A 19748-nucleotide genomic window follows, 5' to 3' on the forward strand; every position below is an offset into this window, starting at 1 on the left:
TATGAAGAACACAGTGTAGAAACTCTGTGTCCATTTAACAGCTGATACGAACTAAAGGTGACTACTGCATTCAGTATGATAGTAAATACAAATAAAGCCAAAGTAGAACATCGTGTTTTTCTTAAAAAGTGTTTTGGACTGAATACTGAACTGCCTCAAGTAAAATAAAAATACAAAAAAAAAAGGAAAATTACCCATCTTTTCCCTTATCAGGCTGCATCATCAAAGAAAGCAATTAGTCCGTCTTGATCACAGCCATCCAGTGTTTCCAGGAGAAGAGGAACTTTGCTTTTCACATTGGTGCCTTTAAATTTAAATTTATCTATGAAGAGATCCGTGATCATACCTGCAAAAGTAAAATTCCAGGAGTATTATTTGCCTTGTTTTCTCTAACTGAGTTATCTCTAAGTCACTACTACGTACCAACTATTCTAGTTTAATCTGGGTTTAGAGACAAGACTCTTTTTAAACCTCATGTTTTAAACCACAATTTACTTATAAATAGACCAAAACCAGTTATAACACCACAGATTCCAGCTTCATTCCAAAGCATGTATTTCCAACTTAGAATTGCCCGTATCTGGAACATGAAAGAGTGAGGAACTATCATGGGATGGGTAAAGGGGACTCTGCTTATGCTGTATATACTTAGGCTTATTATACCTAGCATCTGGCAGAGATTCCCTGAGCTGAGAGGTGTCTGGGGAACACCAGGTAAGGTTACAGAATCTCCTTCACTAACTTAGGTAATTTTCTAAGAGACTCCTTTCCCACCCCATGTTCAATTTTATGTTTTTATGATGTTTTGCAAAACTTAACCAGTCGTTTCACTCATACACATTCTTTAATGCCATCATGAATTTGAATATGATCCTTAATCATGTCCATAGAGACATGAAACATAAGATACATGACAAGAATAAAAGAAGCTGTCTGTTAAGAAATGCCATGCTTGGGATGCCCAAAAGTTCTTGGGTGAACAATTCTTGAGAACCTTTAGAGAGTTACTCAAAGTTTGTAGTAGCATACAAGCTATTTCCAGTATGTGCTTGGCTTTTTCACTGCCTTACCTTTAACTTCAGATTTTTATGATCAAAACCAGGATGTAAATATGCAGTCTTGGTTGTACGACCAGACAGTCCTGAAGCTAACTAAGTGTACCCGCTTATCAGATTATTTCAACTCTACTAATTCTTACTTCATAACTATTGCAGTCATGTCAAGTGTGCTCTCTGGACATTAAGTTACATTTAAATAAAAAGTTGAATTGATCAACAAACCATAAAGTCTCTCAAGATGTGCAGGTTGTCTCTTGTGTTCCTCAAGCAGCTGATCTGCCTCTTCCAAAATGCTGCGATATTTTGGTAGCAGGAAGTCCACATTTCCTTCATGAACTTGTAATTCCTCAAAGACATTTTAAATCATTAAGAATTAACAGCATTTAATTATCATAATAGCATAAAAGTACAAAGACAGGAGTATGACAGGAAGAAGTACTTCAGAGACAAAGACAATCCCCTTCCAAACTATCAAGAGTTGCTTTGGAAGTGCTTAATTTTCTAGTCTTCTAATGAAATGCCAGACGTTACCTGTCACTTCCTAGACAGGATTCTCAAAATCCTGTGTGTTACAGCCTCCAGCTCCAAGTGCTACCAGAACAGGATCGCACCACCGCCCAGCACCTACAGGATCAAGCCTAACAGAGGCTCAAAGCCTTCATCATGTTTTCATTTTTAGAGTAAGTAAATTCCTAGAAAGTGTAGCACATGCTAAAGTCTGCGAGGAAAAGTAAACTCCGAAAGCATCACTCAAATTGTGACAGCAAAAAGTTTTAAAGACCTCTTCTAAAATGCCCCAGTCTACCATCAGACCAGTCTAAGATGATCAATAGTATAGATCTTTTTATTCCTCACAGAAAGACTGTTCTTTTCCAGACAAAAGGTAGTTATCCTGTGCCTCATGAGTCTGCTGGGAAAATGGCTTTCATCAATCATCAGATTATTTTACTGCTTATCAATAAGTTATTATCCAAAAAAAAAAAAAAGAGCAACAACAAAACCAAAAAACCCCAACCCCAAAAAACCCCAAGAAATAGTTATCACAGAAGATCTGCTGCCTAAGAAAAAAAAAAGCTTAAAACAAACAAGATGTGCATCATCATTATTACTGCACAAACATAATGTGCATTAAGAATAAATTACTCTATTACCCCCCTGGTTTGCCACATCAAACCCAAGTAAAGTAAAATACTCTTAGTGATAATAAAGGTACACACCATTCTCACTGGTAGTCAGTTTTTCTACTAACTAAAGAGTTCTGACAACTAGTATTTGATTCCCCCAAAGGACCAGAGAGAATTGGTTGTCTGTTTTCATCTCCACTCTCCCCCAAAGACACAAAAAAATACCAAGAGATGATAGCAAGTCTTTGACAGTAAAATCCTGGTTGGATTTCCAGTTGTTGGAAAAAGTCCAAGAGACAAGCTGCCTAACTGGTACCTCCCAAAGACAAACCTTTGAGGAGGAGGTATTAAGCAAAAGATTAAAAAGCAGATAATTCAGAAATTAGGACATAATGGGATAAAGTTCCAAAGTGAGGAAGCTGCATCTGGCCTGGATGTTAATTCCCACATTTAAAAAAACCTTCAAAGGTTAGTGGAAAGAGACAAAGAAGGAACTGGAAAATAACAGCAGGCAAAAAGAGAATGTTAGGTGATAAAGCTGTCTGTCTTGTATCATCCAGTTTAAGCATCCTCAACATCAGTCAGTAATCCTACATATTATTCACTAGTTATATAGTATAAACAGGAATTTTCCTTTAAGAAGTCTGTCTCCTAGATAATTAAAATACATGTCCTGGGAACAGAAACTGAATGGAAACCAGAATGACACACATCTGACTTGAGCTGTACAGCTTGGTATCTGACAACATAATTCCCTTAAAAAATCCTTCTGCAGGAGGTGAGATACTTACTCTCAAAGCATCTATTAAGTGAACCTTCTTGGCCAAAAGCTGCTGATACTCTAATTTTGGGTGGATAAGCTTTAATGTCTGCCTCACAGATTCTTCATTTATGTCTGGTAGGGAGTGAAAAAAACCCAACAAGCAAATAAATATCAAATATTCCATTTATAAGAATATAAAATTGAAGTCAAGGACAACAAAATAGGGAAGGAAGTTTTACCATATGATATGTTGAGATTAATCTTCCTTTTTGTAGCCTCCTTGGAAAGCACATCTTTTAGGATGGATATTGTAGAAATGTTGTCAGACTTAAAACATCCCTCACCTTTTCTATAAAGGAAGAAAAAATTTAAATGAACCAACTTAAACACACATGGATGCAGTGGTTTTGTCCTTACATTAAAATAGGAGACCTGTAAATCAATGTCCCAGTCAAAGAAAGCAACCTCTATAAAGGTTGTAATGATTCTCCATGTATCATGCAGCTGTACATACACCTATGCTATTCCATCCTTCCCAGGGTAATCTTCACAGAGAACACTTTGTTCCAGTAAATAAAACAATGCAGTATACACAAATCTCAGGTATACACAAAGCAGTTATCTATTGTATGGCACTAAGATTACAGAGGTAAGATTTCTGACTGTATTTATTCCTCCTAAGTTTTATCATTGCAATACCTTGAAGCCAAATGGCAAACTTCAATACCAGAAGGGTATTAAAGCTTCCCCTTCCCCCCAGAAAAACACCACCCAGCAGCTTTTTACATTATGAGTAGGCAACATGTATGGTAGGCTGGGAGCAGGCTGGAATCTAGATAAGTACAACAGGTGTTGTAATTACAGTTCCATTTTCAGGTGGATGTATATAATTTGCTGAAGGAAGATATAACTAAGTTGAGAACAGAGTATTAATCTTAAACATAGAAGTAATATTTGCCTAATAAAAGCTTCAGAAAAAAGGTTTTTAGCTTAATGCTTATCACATTTTTGTTTGCATGACTACTGAATGCCTTTCATTTCTGCTCCTCAATACAAAAAAAAGGACATTAGAAAACAACAGGCATTACACAATAACCTCAGAGCTATGTTAGTTAGCTCTGTTCTTTAAATTCTAAAAGCAAGCCAACATCCTAAAAATATATCAAGCCTTTCTCCCCCAGCAATTTTGGGGTTTTTTGGACAAACTTCAAGAAAAATCCTATTTGAGATACAGAGTGCATCATCACTGGATAATGCACTCCCTCGTAATGTTTGACAAGCCTTTCTAAGAAAGATTCCTATTCTCTTTAGTGGGAGTTTTGATGGGGTTGAGGGTGGAGTAGTATGAGTGTGAAATGGTACTTGTAGACTGGTCAAGAATGAAAAAGACAAACCCCACAGTATAGTCACACTGCACTTTATTAATTGTATTTTACCTGTAAGTGCTTTCAAGCTGCGTACCCAGGAAGGTGTTCTGAAAATAAAAGGTGACGCTCTCTCCAGCGGGAGTCTTTTCAGGCACCTCAGGCAAGCAAAACACAACCCACGAGTGAATTTCAGCAAAACTGAACTGGCCTTTGAGCGTCAGCGTATTCATGGGTCTGTGACATTGTGAAATTCAAAACAAAACCAAAGCAGTTAATGAAGGAGGGGCACTGTCAGTGCACTAGTTACCCATACGAAGAAAGGTTAGTTGCACATGGTGGTTTATTTTTAATCTACACCCTGGGAAAAGTCAGGTATCTTGCTAAGTAGTTACATCTTGCAGATGACAGCTACTTTTACGTATTTCAAGACTACAAACTACAAGTACATTCCTAGCAGGCGTGTCAGAACTGGCCAAGACACTAGTTGGAAGTTTTTGACATATTCCATTTCAAGTTGTTAAACCTGAAACTTATGACAAAGGTAAATAACTGACAATACAGCATATATGACTACGAGCCCCAACAATCTCCCATGGCATAAACCACAGACACAGCATTTATATCAAGAACGAGGCACAATGGAGCTCATTTGCGCACTGGAGCATTTGCACATGAAAGGATTTGGTATCATTCCTTCAATCTTTACATTCTGTTCTGAAGTAAGCAACACCTTGGTGGCAATACAAGATGTTAACTGAAGGTGGGAGAAAAAAAAATCAAGAAGAAATTGCATAAAATACTAGGATCCAAATGGAGAGATAAGAAAAAAAAAACCCTCAAAAAAAATCTTGGCTCAGTTTTGGAGCCAACTTATCTATGGGAAAGAATTGTATTAAAAGGGCGGAGGGGAGAATAAGGCTGAAACTGAAAAGCCCATGTTTACTAACTTTGAAGTTTCCTTTCCACCACACCCTCAGCTCTACTAACACATGGGGCTGCACTATAACCCAGGTCATTAAGATGAAAAATAAACCAAAAGAACAACCAAAAAACCCTTACCAAACCCTGAAAACAAGAGCAAAAGTTGGCAAGGAACCCACTAAACCCACATTTTCTGTCAGAAAACCCATAAAATGGAACTACAGGCTCAAACTGTAGGTTAGAGGTTAGAAATGATGAAGTTGATAGAGTAAACATTGTTTCAATTGGATCCTGTCAGTTTTTCAAGAGAAGAAGGCATTGATTTCTCTTTGCAAATACCTGTCCTGGTCAATAGAATGAGTTCTCTGATGAAGCGAAAGCGGTTTAATTTGATATTGATGAACTTGGCAAGTTTTTGGTTGAATTCTTGGAGTTATATATGCTTGAAGTGTCCCATACTGACCTTCAATCGACCGAACCTGCAGAAATAAAAGCAGAACCCACCAAAAGGAACAAAAGGGAAATTATTAATTTAACATGATTTGGAAAATCAGCGGGTGTTCAAAATGTGTTCAAAAAAGACTGCTGTCCTCCAGGAATATTTGGACTACTCTATTTACTTGATAGTGCCACTATAAATAAAGCAGATCAAGAATGCTTTAAAACTGTATGAAGTAGCATCGAATGAAGTCCTGCTACATTAGATAAATGAAGTATTAAGAAAATAAAACTCTCTAACTTACTCCCTGATCATTTAAATTAGAAAGTCTGTTGACTTGCTTCCAGTTCCTCAGTGGCACCATTTTTTTAAACTTTTTTTAATTAAGGAAAAAATACATTCTGTAGCAGTTGGCAGCAAAGAATAGGTCAACAAATTCAAGAGAGTAAACTGAATTTCAAAATATGAGTTCATCTCTTCATAACAATCAGAAGTTCTTCCTGAGCTACTTTTGGAAAAGTAAGAGGCCAAGTTTAAGTTTGAGTCTTGGAATACCCAACAAGCAGGGTGTACCAACACATTCAAGACACAGGACACACTCTCCATGCCTTGAAGAATGTAGCAATGCATCAGTCTTCTCAGCTACACAGACTGCACTAAGAAGTCTGCCCCTCACACAGAACTGACAGAAACAGGAGTGTCCTACCTGTAGCATCAACACCGCTGCGGAAATAGGGCAGAAGAGCTACTGAAACAGCTTTATACAAACAAAAGAGCAGACTCGAGTTCAAGTAAAGGTTTGCTTTATAATCTTGATCATATCCCCTATTTTATAGGGTCCTAGAACTCAAAAAGCAGTGTTTGGCAGAAAGACATCCCCTTCAATGTTTTGAATACAGATAAGTTAGTAAAGAGTTCTCTTTGGAAATAAAACCACCAAGACTTAAAAGTTGTATTATCTTGCATCTACATAGGTGAAACACAAAAAGAGGATGAACTCCACGTGACACATGTAAATCAGTGAAGATCCTGAATGCACTGAAGCGAGGTGGCAGTAGAAACTGTACAGATCAAATCCATCACATCAGGATGCAAATCCACAGGTTTTGATGACATACAACACCAAGTTTATAAATGTTTTTAGTGGGAGAGTAAAAAAACCCCTCTTTTTATGTATCATGAATGGATTTGTTTAATTTTTCTTGTGTTATTTACTCTTTACCTAGTATTTTCAACATTAAAGGGGGCCAAGGCCATATACCTAAATTAAAATATGAGAACTGAGACACAGGGAGATCAAGTCACCTGCTCAGAACCAATAAATACACTAACAGTATTTCTTAAGAAAGGGACCTGGGAAATAAGACTCTTAATTCGATACATTAGGTCCATTATTGCAACCTCACCAACAAACAGATAACCGCCCCCAACTTCCCCACCCTTGCTGCATTTTATGCAGGCTTAAATTTCTAATGATAATCTTCTGACTTAGAGTTTTACATAAATAAATAACAGATTAGGAGGCTGCAGCGTTAGGCAACTACATAAAGAGCAAACCTAGAGCCTGTTCTGTGTGCATGTTGAGAATTTTCCTAATCATGATTCCCTTCATTATTTCCCCGGTGGTAGTCACAAAACGTGTGAATTTGGTGATTCTTTAAAAATAAAACACCCCCAAACCACCCACATGCCTTTAGTATAATAAGCATGGAATGACTGGATTCACTTCCTCTCCAAAATAAATATCCAGTCTATATTCCCTGGTTACTTCCCAGTGTAACTTCCTTCTAATGCTAACAAGGACAAACAGTGTCAGAGCTTTCCTTCCCATGCCTCTCTCCATTTTACTTGATTTTGGAGATGGTGTGTGGAATTATTTTCACAATCTGTGATTCACCCACTGCTTTCATCAGAGGGACACTCAGGAAGGACCCTGGGCTCTCCTCTGAAGTAACACATTTTTAGAAGCCTTTAGAAACCCTACAGGCAAATATAAAGGAACACAAGCCTCAGATTAGAAGGTGCTCAGGAAACAACCAGCACTAGAAATTGGACTGATCATTCGCCCCGGCTAAGCAGTCAGTCCAGGTAGAGATCTCTCCATTCCAAAGCAGACATCTACACAACCATTAATTTATTGTGAAAAATATTTTGGAGCATTTTACCTTAAGTTCAAGCCTTGTAGTATTTGCTTGGCATCGATAAGTTGCAAGAAGAAAGTTGCTATTTGGCTGTAACCAACAGAAAAATAGAAAAATAATACAAAACAGGTCTGTGGAGTCACAAAAGTTCTACTGGTCTGTCTTAACTGTAGACATGTACAGTAAAGTTTCTGCCATTTATGTACAGCTATTTTACAAAAGTTAAATACAAAAAAGTAATCTTTGGTTCACTTGAATATTCCCATTAATTTTAATTACAGTAGAATTAAAAAAACATCTTTGTATAAGGAGAAATCAACTGAATACCACCATTAAAATTACATAGGTATCTACTTTTCATATGAAGAATGCATGTCAGCCTGCCCCACTCATCTGCAGCATTAGTCCAACATCCAAAAACTAAAGTAAGATCAGTAAGAAAACACATCCAGAAAAGCTAAAATAATCATCATAAATGACAAGAAACTTAGAATTGATTTCTGAAAGCTTCAGGGTAGACCAGTGATGTGCAAATCTAGTTCTTAAAACTAGAACACTCAGAGGACTGTTACAAGGAAAAAGACTTCACAGAAGATTTTCATAATGCTAAGGTAGTTTCTGCATCTTCCCCCTGGCCCTAAACATCATTAGTAATTCTGTAAGTATAAGTTTGTAATTATTACATAAAAAACGAACTTAAACATATGACTCCCTATACAGCAGAATTTTCATATTCTGAAGTGATTTTAAGAGACGAACTAAGTAAGAAATACAATGTTCTTCACCTGAATTACTTTGAAGTAAATAGATGTGAAACTGGCAAATCCAGACAAGAGACCAAAACTACATGTGTCTTTCATATCCGTGATCAGACAGGAAAAAAAAAAACCAAGACAGCAGTTGCTCCTCTCCTGGATCCTTTTGTGGACATTTAGCTTTGCCTTATGTCAGGACCTGTCACTAACTCCTGTTTCTGCAGTATCTCTAATGAAGCTGAGCTCTCCAAATTACCAAATGGGAAGTTTAACTCCATGTATTTAAAATGACAAATATATAAATCCAAATACTGGTTTTACTATACAGTTCTAAGAGCTTTCATCATGCAGTCTCTATAAGTATCACCTCTTTTGTTTCACTTACCTCAGAATCACAGCTGCTAAAACTAACAACAGCAGAATTTTTATCCACATCCAGCAAGTCTACTGGGACATCACTCTGCAGAACATATGAGGAAGGAAAAATAAAGAGTTTAAGTTCCCAAGTAGCTTCTAATGCATTTATCTTCCAACTGCCATCAGTTGTTTTAACAAGGGAGAGGCAATGATTGCTTCATCTATGAGGTAAAAGCCTAACAGACACACAGTTTACTACTTAATCCCGCAGTAAAATGATGATCTTTCTCTTACTCTCTTACGGAGTCCTGAACTCTTGCGTGGCTGGCTCACAACAACTTCAGTATAACATGTGTAACTATCTTTCAGACATGAAAATACTATTCCCATCTTTCAGACATGAAAATATACTTAATCCATATGCATGATGTATATTCATGATTGAAGTGTTTCCCTTTTTAAGAGGGAGATTACAACTCTCATTCAAGAAACCAAGGGTCATAATACATAATGATTAAAGATCCTTTCCCTTACAGTAACCCTTCTGACACAGACCATTTCTTACCTAGATATGTTTTCACTGGAATTAAAATTAAATCTAATACTGTCTTAAAAATGAGATTAAAAGGTATTAGGATGATTCATTACTTGATTTGGTACTGCTTTATAATGTCACAGAAGTGTCAGGAAACACTGATAAATATGCAGCATGCTTCCTAAAAAAATTTGAAAACCCAGTTCTACTGTCTTCTCACAGAAGAGGAATACCAGACACTGGTTTATATTTGTTCAAATAAAAGGCCATAAGTTCTAAAAATGACATTAAGTTCCGGGCAAGACTAAACAATTTCATTATTCCTCACTTGGCTATGGAAACAGCAGATACTATAGAGCTGCAAATTAGCTGTAGCTGAGCATTGCTCTAATAACACCCTTAATAAAAATAGGACTTTTATTAAGAAGTGAAAAATAAAATCCTACAGTAGTTCTCTCCCATTCATTAAGGCAAATTCCTCCTTGTCAAATTTTTCTCCCCATGCATATCGCCAGAGAAGGCAATTCAGAACCATTACTCATTCTGACTACCAAAGATACCATTAATTTCAGCTGATTAAGTAGGAGGAATAATTAATTAAGGCTGCTCTACTTGGCAGGAGTATTTATCGTCAACCACACACAAATCAGATGCTGTTCCACACTGAAAGTGCACAGGTGGCCTACACCATTCTGAAATTAATTTTCCACGACAGAGGGTACTTAACTGGGGAGTGAGAATCTGCTCCTCATTAAGATTTAGTGAGTTAATTGCTGTTTAAATACGGAGGGATATGCAAAACAACATATTACACAGAAACCTGCTAGTACAGCAGCCATTTTGGTCTACTTGGGTCGTGCAACCTTGCTGTGTTCAAGAAAGGTTTAAATTGTATTTGTTCCGTAACAAGCATTTACAACAGGTACTTCAACACTGCAAAGCTGTACACTTCATTTCCCTCTTATAACAATTCACACATTTAAAAATCCACATACTTAACATATTATAACTTGGCTTTTTGAACTAGGAAGTCTCCAAATGTTTTATTCACAAAAGCCAGCAAGAACAAAGCCACACTCACCTGGACCAGGACATTATCTATAGCTGTCTGCACCTCCAAGATGAGGCTGTAACTAGCATCATCCTTATTTAATGTAAACTTATCATTCACATTAAATGCAGGTACTGATGAAATAGCAGTACTGGATTGAGAAGACTGCTGGTACTTTTCACGTTCCTGAAGTACTTTCATTTGCAAGTGTTCCAGTTCACTCCTAGAAAACAGAAACCACATATAATGTTTAAAGAAAGCAACTAGAAAAGCTACCCTAGAAATCAAGTAGATTAAGCTTGCAAGACAGTCATGTTTATCTTCTGCCCACAATTTACCAAGCAGTGACTGGTACTCTCCTTCCACATATGTAACAAGGACAAAATATAAACAGTACTACAGTTTCTACTGTACCTTGCCAAAAGGGATTTCTAGGAGTCACAGGAAAGGACTTTTTTTCCTTCAAAAGTACAACACATTGTGAATTACATGCTAGTGCCTACTTTCCTCCCATCATTTAGAAGCTATAAGCAGCATAGAAGAAGGGAATTTTCTCCCTAAGTATCAGCAAGATAAGGCATTAAGACATCAGCAAGTAAAGGCAAAATAGAAAGACAATGAAATGAAGCTGATACTCATTTCTGCTTTAAAAAGCCTTGCTTCTACTTCTGGATACATTAATGAAATAGGAAATCCAATGAGATTGGAAGTAAAGATGACATTTCAACTTTTTAACATTTCAATTCTTCAATTTAATTTTCTTTCCAGTGCAATTACCTTAAGGATGAGATCTTGCTCTGCATTTCTTGACTTAATTTTAGTTCTTCACCTGATCCACCTTCTCTATGGATAGGTTCTGTAGTCAGTCCTGTCAGCCAGCCTAAACCAATATATGAAGTTTTTATTCTTTATGAGCTATAAAGAAAAGTCTACACAGTCAGCTTTTGTATGTGTTTCTTGTTCCAGATACAAGGTAGAAAGAATTGAGTCTTGAATTTAATCCTTTCTTTGGAAGATTAATCTAGATACTGAGCATAATTTTTTATGGGTTTTATTCTTAACTTTCAGATAGAAAAACATTACTTATTCTTTTTCATTAAGTACCTGGAGCAGTAAATCCTGCTGCAGCATTTTTTAACCGAGCGCTTACATTTTTTCCCACGTCTATTTTATCTGATAAATCCTTGAGTTATTTGCAGTACTATAGCTGAAAACAAAACAAACCAAAAAGCTGTGCAATGCATTTATAGCAAAGTGTATGTTGCACCGTGTGCTTTGAGACTCAATGCTGCCCCTTGGAGGGAAAAAACACAAATCACCTTTTTGTTTACTTAATTACATCACAGAAGACATTTACTGCCAGGCTTCACATGTCATTTTTACTGCTTTAAAGAACTACTTTTCCTGCTCTGCCAGACTCGGTCTACTCCACATCCTACTAGAGTTTCCCTTTGAAAACCCACAGGTGAACCTGGGCTTTCACTTTTTTCTTTCTTCTAGGATTCATGGATCTTTATAACATTCCCAATAAAAGAAGCCACAAGAAACTTTGACCAGTATGGTTGCAGCCTATCATACCAAAACAGTTCATATGAGGTGAGGTATATTCAGTCTTTTAATCACTGAAAGACTATTTAAAAGAGGTACTTGAACACCGTTACTTCTCAATAATCCACTGAGAATTGTATCTTGCCACAATACATGATTTTGAATATGCGAGGTTTCAGTAGGCTATTTTTTCAGCACTGAAAATAACCAAAGATAGAAAATTAGCAATACTTTATCTCCCAGCAGTTAACATATACAGCATGTTTATCATGGTCCCTGTAACAGTCAGGCCAATAGCTCAAATACTGCAGAGGGGCTGCTGAGACACCTCACATGGTGAAAACTTTATTTTCTACTAAAAGCAAAATCAACCCCATTCAAAGCCCTGTGAAGCTGAAGAGGAAGGAAATTACATAAAAGATGGGAAAACAACAACAACAAAACCTGCCTGTGTCTCAATATTTTGAATACAAAAAAAATCATACGTAATTCCTTCAGACATAACATATTCATTATTTCACCACAATTAGGCAGCAGGTTACATCAGAGAATAACCATCCAGTGTGTAACACAGCGAAACACATTTTGAATATCTTAAAATAAAAACCCATAGTTTTAAGTGTGAATATTAAATCAGAAGAGATCTTTTCAGCAAAACACTATCCTAGCTCCAATCAGTACAAAAATTTTAAGGGATAGTCTGCTCCATGTTTATCACATCCCCTACCCTATGTGACATTTATTAAGTAAATGATACAAAGCTTACCAGAGTATGTGCATACTAAAATTTCATCGTATCCATCTTTTCCTACACAGCCACCCTGGACTGATGTAATGCTCTCCGGTAAAGCCTTCAAATAAACACATTCAAGCAGAGGGAAATATTACTGCACTCATTTTAAAAGTTTAGGGGGTTTTGTGGCATTTTTAGGGTTGTGCTCCTCCTCTTAGCCGCATCACAAAATACCTACAGAGATGCACAATATCTAGACCTACAAATGAGTGAGCTGATGACTGTCAGTTATATTGGAGTGTTTTAACAAATACATTCCAAGTCTACTCTGCATAACAAAAGCATTAAAAACCAATTTAAAGCAAAACACTGATGGATTATATTTTTGCAGCAGGAAATAGCAATCTGAAATAATCACTAGGGATCAAATCTGCTATTTTGACTTTTTCTCAAATCAAGACTACTTCACTATACTGCTTTGAAGTTCATATTGTCAAAGTTACAGAGCTCATCAAATTAAAAACAAACCACACATTTTAGTAGTAATGATCTTGTAAGTAAGTTTTGTAACACAGGGTTGGGTTTTCTAAAATTCAGAGTATGATGAAAATGGGCTTACATGATCATACTGAAGGACAAGATCATCTGCACTTTGAAAGTTATAGATTTCTAGCATTCCATCATCTCGTCCAACAAGTAATTCTTTAACTCCATCTCCCAGAATGTCAAAACTATCAATACATAAGATACCTAAAGAAAGAGAAAAGAAAGCCGTTTGATTCATCTTTATTTGTTTATGACACAATAATACACAGGCCACATTCAATTACATAGAAATAAGATTCTTGGTCAGCTTTTAAGGTTTTATTAATGCTATTTCTGGATGAGTCCACTAGAGGGCCGAAGTCGCTCACCTGTGCCTGAGGTTCAAGCTTGTACAGTGAGTTTTACAGCAACCAATTCCAAAATCAAAACCACTGAACAAAGACCCCTTCTGCTGTTCAAACAGCTTATTTCTGAGGGGTTTAACTCTCCCTCGTCAAACATTTCCCCAGATGAATTATTTGTCTGTCCACACTACTGTAACTTTGCCCACTGAAGAAGCAAGTGTTCTTGGTTTCCTGTAATTGACTTAATTCTATTGGTAGTGGACTGTTCTGATTAAGGTGACAGAAAGAGGGTTCTGTCTTGTGCCAGATCTGGACTAGGTAATGCTACTTGACACATTAGTGGAAAAACCCACTACCAGTACATGTTGAACCAGCCTATGACAACTAATCTTATTTGGACAGGAAAGAGAGAGAGGGTCTAGAAGAAAGAAAAGCAGCAGTGGGGTAGTTTGTACAAGAATATGAAAAACAAGATGGAATGTAACTTTTATGACTCGTACATACTTCCTATTAAGAGTAAGAACATACTAAGAAGCATTTTAGGAAAATAATTTAGCGATAGCTTTTATATTTGAATTTAAAAAATAATATATCTATTTTGTTCTTGGTCTTCTCCTTTACAAAGACGTAGGGGCTAACAGATGCTGCAGATGCAGCATACCAAGGCTAAAACAGGGGAAGTGTCATACTATGCTTTGATCAGTTAAGCCTTAATCTGGAGCTTTAATGAAAGCCTTATTCCATCCTCAGAAAAAAAAACCTTATAGTGGCTTTTCTTTTTCTTAAAAAAAAAAAAAAAAAAAGAAAATAAGCAGATAAAGATTTGCAGGAAAGACGCTAATCTTTCCTCTGAAGAGACTTTAAGACCACTGAACATCTGAAAAATCCAGCAGGCATATTTGCACTTAGAAATAGCCATGAAAAGATAAAACCCTTGAAGTAATCATGTATGAATCAATTCTACTTTACAAATGCAACTTTAAGAATAGTGTAAAAACAAAAGTATGCTGAAGTGCTGGAAATAATATGAACAGAAAAACCAAAGGAAGAGAAACTGATCAGAATTATTTATAGGAAAATCAGAAGAATGAAAGGGAGAGCTTACTCATATTAATAGCACATACGGACATAATTACTATTTCCCTCAAAAGTATCTATGAGTAAGATTTCCTGATTATTATACTTGTAATAAAGCCTCACATATGCTGGAAAGCTAAAGAGTGAGAGACTGAGACACATACCTCCTCTCTTTTTCTCATTTCCGACTTCACACTTGGGTACAGGCTTGGTACCAGCAATCTGAGTAAGACCCAGTTTACCATCAGAAGTTCCATACACAATTTCTTCTCCAGAATCACCTGAACACATAAACTGAATTTACAGTCGATAAAAACAAGTACATCAGTTTCAAAAATTTGAAAGTGTTGTTTAATTACACTCTATAGCCCAAAGGAAAAAGAAAATGCTAACATTAGTGTTGTATAACAGAACTGTCAGGCTTTAAAAACAAAACCAAATATATGCAAACTTCACTTGTTCTGATAATCTGTTGCTGGCTATCACTCATCTGTGTATGAATGCTCCCCTGCACTGCAGTTATGCCTAAAAACCATTCATAATCCAATACGTTAAATTTCGGCTATTAAATTGCCTTTACAGAAGGGAAACAAAGAGATCAATTCAGAACATATCCAGCAGTGAATGTCGTGCAAAGACTTCAACACAAGTAAGAACTACTTTTCCAAGCTTTTGATACCATTGTCACACAATCTAACCGAAACTAAATTAAACACCAGATTAACACACTAAAGCGATTTCTATTAGGTTAGATTAGCAAGAAGGATAATCAACCTATTTTAAGCTTGATCCTTCCAGTCTTAGTTTATGTGAACTCTACTCAATATTCTCATCCATCCATGGACAGGTGCAACTAGTGATTCTAGTTCTGGAAAACCATGCATAAGAGAAACCCAAACCCTCAACTTTGACAAGGCCCCAAAGAGCCCAGGGTGTATTTACACGACACTACCCCATATCTCGCTGCTCTTGTAAGAGGCTTTCAATTAACAGTGAACATAATTTGGAACTAAACCAGTCATAAATATGTGTGTATATATTTATTTATGTGTAATAAACTACTTCACCTAGTCAGTTTTCTGCAGCATTTTTAACATTAAGGCAAAATGTAATTAACAAGGCAATAAAATCCTAAAAATACAGTAAAATCGCATTATTTAGAATCATAGAATAGTTAGGGTTGGAAAGGACCTTAAGATCATCTAGTTCCAACCCCCCTGCCATGAGCAGGGACACCACACACTAAACTACGTTGCCCAAGGCTCTGTCCAACCTGGTGTTGAACACCGCCAGGGTTGGAGCATTCACAACTTCTTTGGGCAACCTATTCCAGTGCCTCACCACCCTCACTGTGAAGAACTTCTTCCTTAGATTTAATCTAAACTTCCCCTGTTTAAGTTTAAAGCCATTGCCCCTTGTCCTACCACTAGAGTCCCTAATGAAGAGTCCCTCTCCAGCATCCTTGTAGGCCCCCTTCAGATACTGAAGGTCTCCACACAGCCTTCTCTTCTCCAGGCTGAACAGCCCCAACTTTCTCAGCCTATCTTCATACAGGAGGTGCTCCAGCCCTCTTATCCTTGTGGCCCTCCTCTGGACTTGCTCCAGCAGCCCCATGTCCTTTTTATGTTGAGGACACCAGAACTGGACACAATACTCCAAGTGAGGTCTCATACTCCAAGTGAGGTCTCAAATTTAGTTATGTGTATATTCAAAATCTTGTTACCCCCATTTCCATTCTTTAGAGCAAGAACAGTAGGTGGTCCAGGAACTTCTACTTCATACAGTAAATCAGATCCCTAAAGATAAAAAGAGCTACCTTGAAGGAATTTTGTAAAAATCAACCAACCAAACAAACAAAAAACCAACCAAACCCCACCACATCACCAAGAAAAAAAACCCCACAAATAATCAACCAACCAAACCACAAAACAATAATTCATAGCATAAGGAAAAAATTATTATGGATAATAGTAACTGATACACTTCACTTGCACAAAATCCCCATACCAATGGGAGAATCATTTCTAAGCCAAAACAGGGTAAAGTTTATATAAATTAAAAATAGGACTCTTGAAATGTGTTATTGTTAAAAATAATCTGTGAATTTGGCAAGTAGATTTGTTAAACCACTTGATATTACTCAGACTTGTCACAGAATTAACTTGCGAAAGTAAGAATTTCCAAACTGATAAATACTTAGGTATTAAATTCCCTTATCTGAGCACTTCTAGTTTGAAGGGATCAATTTGTTATCTACCTCCACCTATGAATTCCAAAGCCTATTTATAGTGGTATTATTAAATCCTCATTCTGCAAGTTTATAATAACGATTTTCCTTTTAAAAAAAAATAAATAAATGTACCAGCATTATAGACAGTAACACTGCCAAATAAGATACAGTATGTTTATCCTTACAATGTTTAAGCCATGCTGGTATGTTGATTTCCTCAAGAATTAGTCCAATTCTATGGCATAAAACATAAACAAGCAAGTATTTTAACCTGTAAAACTCTGAGGACTCTATCCTGACATGCAAGTACTGGTGTAATGCAATTCACTTTATGTACAGGAAGGCAGAGAACATCATTGATCTTATCTCCCGAGAGGTAGTAATGCTGGTCTTTGCAGTCACAGTAATGGTTATAGATGTAGCTTGCACAAAGAAAGAGATCTGCTCCTGAAATATGCCTGAGAAGAAGAAAACACTTTCTGTAGCATTTTCCCAGCATAGTTGCAGTGATAGTCTTTTAGGCCTTTATACTGTTGGCAAATTCAAGGCATCAGGGGCCCCACAAGCTGATCCAGCTATTAAAAAGTTTCTTATGAATGCTAAAACCACATGATTTCTACAGGTTTCTATTTCCTATTTTGTCTTCACGTAAAATCCTAAGAATATCTTTATAGAAATTTAATTATTATATTTACAACACAATCCAGAAAGACAAATAAAAGGTTTGTTCCTTTTCTGCCAGAGGAAGGGTATACGGATGTGATACACTACCCAGCTGTGCTCACCTGCACCTGTACTGATGTGAGTGCCTCCATACCCCTCCCAAGTCCCCTACTCTATCTAAGCTTCCCCATGATTTTCTAAGTTCCTTCCTACCTGTCATGGCACAAGTAAAGCTGGACTGACAGTGTTACAAGCACACAACACAGTGAAAAATATCATTTAATAAATTATAAACTAACAATCTGCTGTGGCTATGAAAAAAATGCAAAATATACATACATAGCTTTGATGCTTTCAGTAAGGTTAGTTTCAAATGAAAGAAACTGCTTCCCTCTTTTCGTGAAACCTCTAACTTCTGATCCTGTAGCCACAAAAATTTTCTCTTGTGGTGTATTAAGAGCTCCTCCCAACTCCAATCTTGCAATTTTTTGGCCTGGCAGTGTCTTGAACACTGGCTGTAAACAGAAAATAGTTTTCATCATCACGACCTCGTATTTATGATAATCTTTTAACATAAAGGATAACAAATTTGCTTTACAATTTTCAGCAAAACTAAAATACTACGGATTATATGTGGACAAAAGTAATCTGTACATTTCAGAATCGTAAAGCAATCAAGTATTTTATACGTCAGTAAGTATAAAATGCTGTAAAATATAATAAATTAAAATTTTATTATTTCAGTGTTAACCATCCATAGGAAAATTTCAGCATTGCTGGTAGCCGCAAGTTTTTCGTTTGGTTGGTTTTGGTTTGTTTTGTTGGGTTTTGGGTTTTTTTAAAATAACACAGTGACTCACTCCCTCTTATACGTTGCGTTTTTATTCCAGAAGACTACATACATTTCTTTGTATTTCCTTAAGGAGGGAAAATGATAAATTCTTATTAAGTTGGGCAAAAGTCTAGTCTCATAAAAAACAACCAGTGTGGCAAAATCCCCTAAGGTGAATGACTTAGTGACTCACTGGGGGATTTTGTCCAGTCACAGTAACAGAGTACGCATACAGGCTTACACAGGCTTAAGCCCAAGTGAGCTGCAGAACAAAAAGTGTTAAACTGACCTTCTTGGTGATGATACATGGTAATGTGTGACTCGACAACTGTAGAGGTCCAGGCATGAAATCAGCATGCCTTTATCACGGCTAGCTACCAGTCCACAGCTCTACCTAGACACCTTCCACAGGTATCTTATTGGCCATGTCAGTAAAAACAGACTTTCAAAGTTCATAAGGAAGAATATTTTAAAAATAAAACTTGGAATGGAACGTTTCCACTTACCACAGCTTCCCCTTTTTTTATGCCAAAACATGTAATGACCCCATCCTGATCTCCGACAACCACCTTCGAAAGTATAACACATCGTTATTTTTTACTACATCCATAAATATTTTTAAATAATACTTTCCCAAAAAATCCCTACATTAATATATTCCTGTATTTAAGTTCTTTGCATTCTACAGTACTTATTTCACATAGCTATATGGGAGTATGCTTTGGAAAGCTAGGTCAACCGCTACACATAAGACACTAAAGCCTGAGAATAAGTTTCAGCGACAGCATTTCCAATCCTTTTCCTGCTTCTACTTGCAAAACCAGCAACCATCAGGTGGAACACTCCAGAAAAAGCATATTTGGGAATAGCTGTATTTTCAAACTGAGAATTTATTATAAAAGCCAGACATGCACTGTTATTTCTATTGAGTTTTCGCAATTAAATTTCCTAAGTTTGAACTAACATTAAGGAAAATTTTAGAAGAAATATGTCATCTATACTAAACGTTAGCAAAACAGAAATAGAGAAATATGCAAGAACTCCCTTGTGGTCTGAGCAATGCCTTAAGCTTTGAAAATTGCTTACTGGTTCTGAAAGTTTTTCAAGTACAAATTCGGACCTTTTTTTTTTTCTTCCCTATTTTCTCCAAAATGTTCTAAAAATTTTCCAAAATGTCCCAAAATATCGGTTCTAGAGGTTTTTCCCTGTCACAAAATCATGGAATGGCTGGTGTTGAAGGGACCTTAAAGTTCATTTAGTTCCA

The 19748-nt window shown here is 36.6% G+C and overlaps 1 protein-coding gene across 1 annotated transcript in view; it reads right to left on the bottom strand.

The window, feature by feature from the left end:
• Positions 1–209: 209 nt before the first annotated feature.
• BBS7 (Bardet-Biedl syndrome 7) overlaps positions 210–19748 on the bottom strand; it is a gene marked incomplete at its 5' end in the record, with an annotated part of 19878 nt that continues 339 nt past the window's right edge. Inside the window, 17 exons of the mRNA XM_010012212.1 lie at positions 210–346; positions 1281–1404; positions 2974–3077; positions 3185–3294; positions 4382–4546; positions 5573–5712; positions 7838–7903; positions 8954–9028; positions 10542–10734; positions 11289–11391; positions 12826–12910; positions 13412–13542; positions 14924–15040; positions 16483–16555; positions 17261–17447; positions 17992–18167; positions 18991–19053. Coding sequence (XP_010010514.1) covers positions 210–346; positions 1281–1404; positions 2974–3077; positions 3185–3294; positions 4382–4546; positions 5573–5712; positions 7838–7903; positions 8954–9028; positions 10542–10734; positions 11289–11391; positions 12826–12910; positions 13412–13542; positions 14924–15040; positions 16483–16555; positions 17261–17447; positions 17992–18167; positions 18991–19053 — 2049 coding nt within the window. The remainder of the gene's footprint in view (positions 347–1280; positions 1405–2973; positions 3078–3184; positions 3295–4381; positions 4547–5572; positions 5713–7837; positions 7904–8953; positions 9029–10541; positions 10735–11288; positions 11392–12825; positions 12911–13411; positions 13543–14923; positions 15041–16482; positions 16556–17260; positions 17448–17991; positions 18168–18990; positions 19054–19748) is intronic.

This window comes from Nestor notabilis, unplaced genomic scaffold, assembly GCF_000696875.1.
Source record: "Nestor notabilis isolate BGI_N333 unplaced genomic scaffold, ASM69687v1 scaffold19653, whole genome shotgun sequence".
NCBI lineage: Eukaryota > Metazoa > Chordata > Aves > Psittaciformes > Psittacidae > Nestor > Nestor notabilis.